This window comes from Fukomys damarensis, unplaced genomic scaffold, assembly GCF_012274545.1.
Source record: "Fukomys damarensis isolate Sample0158 unplaced genomic scaffold, DMR_v1.0_HiC HiC_scaffold_12, whole genome shotgun sequence".
NCBI classification, from domain to species: Eukaryota; Metazoa; Chordata; class Mammalia; order Rodentia; family Bathyergidae; genus Fukomys; species Fukomys damarensis.
The window spans coordinates 1060395-1061926 of NW_022900924.1; the positions used below are offsets into that span (position 1 = coordinate 1060395).

General features: G+C 59.9%; 1 protein-coding gene across 1 annotated transcript in view; it reads right to left on the reverse strand.

The window, feature by feature from the left end:
• Positions 1 to 973, reverse strand: part of Crybb1 (crystallin beta B1) — a 14207-nt gene extending 13234 nt beyond the window's left edge. The window contains 4 exon segments of the mRNA XM_033762269.1: positions 1 to 70; positions 72 to 295; positions 529 to 670; positions 813 to 973. The exon segment at positions 1 to 70 is cut by the window's left edge and continues 7 nt beyond it. Of these exon segments, the coding sequence (XP_033618160.1) occupies positions 1 to 70; positions 72 to 295; positions 529 to 670; positions 813 to 973 (597 nt within the window).
• Positions 974 to 1532: the final 559 nt, after the last annotated feature.

A 1532-nucleotide genomic window follows, 5' to 3' on the forward strand; every position in this document is an offset into this window, starting at 1 on the left:
CCCAGTTGGCAGGTCCCCCACCTCGGTGCTGCGCATGGGCAGAGATGCCGGGGCGGGGTAGGGCCTAGGCTGGTCCTGAGGGTGGGGCCCCCTTGCTCTTGGCGTCAGGTCCTGGGTTCACTGCTGCTGTGGCTGAGGCCTCTGCAGCCTGAGACACGGTTTCCTCCCGCAGAGCCGGTACAGAATCCTCTGGCCTCGGTGGATTTAGGAGTGGCACCCCCAAGCCGCATGCCCACTCCTGCACCCCCTCACCGTGTGCTGCCCAACGCCTCGCGCTCACTTCCTCTCTTTCCCTCTGGACGGAGATGGCTGCAAGTGTTTTTGCTCCATCTCTGTTTCCCAGCCGAGAACATCCTGTCTGAGACCAGTGACCCCTCAGACATCTTCCTCCAGGCCTCTGACTGCGCCGTGCCTTCCACCACCCATGCCTGCCTTCCTTCCTCTCTTTCCTTGTGTGCCTTCCTCAGCCTCCTGCAGCTCTGACCACACGTGGCACTTACTGCTGTGTACAATCTCAGTTTGCCTCACCGGATGTGGAAGAGCGAGGAGCCACATTTGGGAGGCCTTGGGCGTGCTAGGCACCGTGAGGAGCATTAATCCACCCACCTTGCCCTGCCCATACACCGGAGGAGTAATGGGGTCACCATGCCGCCTGCCTGAGCCGGGCCTTCTGAAGTTGGGAGAGAGAGGTACCCTGCCTGGACCACTCAGCAGAAGCCAAGCTCTCAGAATCCAACTTGAACTCCGATTTCCAGCGATGGACGCAGGAGATCAGACCTCTGCCTGGCATTTAACCCCTCTGATCTGCTCACCCTTGGCGCTTGGCTTGGTGCCCGGCACATAGGAGCATCTCACTCAACATCTGCTCAGAGACTACACCCTGCATGTCCACATCCTCATACCCAGGCGGCTGCCTCTGGCATCCTCGGGGGACAGGGGCGCGGGAGCAAACACAGGCTTGGGCCTTGGCCATGCACAAGAACCCTCGAGGATGGATTTAGTTCACATCCAGGGCTCTAAAACAAGCGCTGTGGCTGCGTAGGCGTTGGGTGGAGAGGGCTTTGGTCATTTTCAGTGGTTCCCCACTGCCTTGGGGACATAAGCTTCTGAGTGTGGGATGGATGCCTTGATTTTGTCCCCAGAAGAAAATAATGATTCCCTCACCTTTGCAGACAACTGTGAGCCCCCTGGCAGCGCAGATTCCCGCTGGTTCCCAACCTTCCCTCTCTAGTCTGGGAGAGCATATTCTTCCCCCAGCCTCCCCTGAGCAAGGCTGCGGCCACTCAGGACTCCTCGGCCACTGAGGGGTCGGACACCTGGGTCACATCTGGGCTCCTGGTCGGCCCCCCCCCATCCTGCCCAACACCTCCACTGGAGGGGCCGGACTCGTGCTGTCCTAGACCCAGTCTCATTCTCTCTACCCGTCCTCTGCATGTCGTCCTCCTCCCCTCCCGGCCTGCTCCTCTTTGCCTTCTCTCCCCTGCCTGCTTCTCACTGTTTAATTGCACTATTACTTCCCTCTCCCCGCCTCA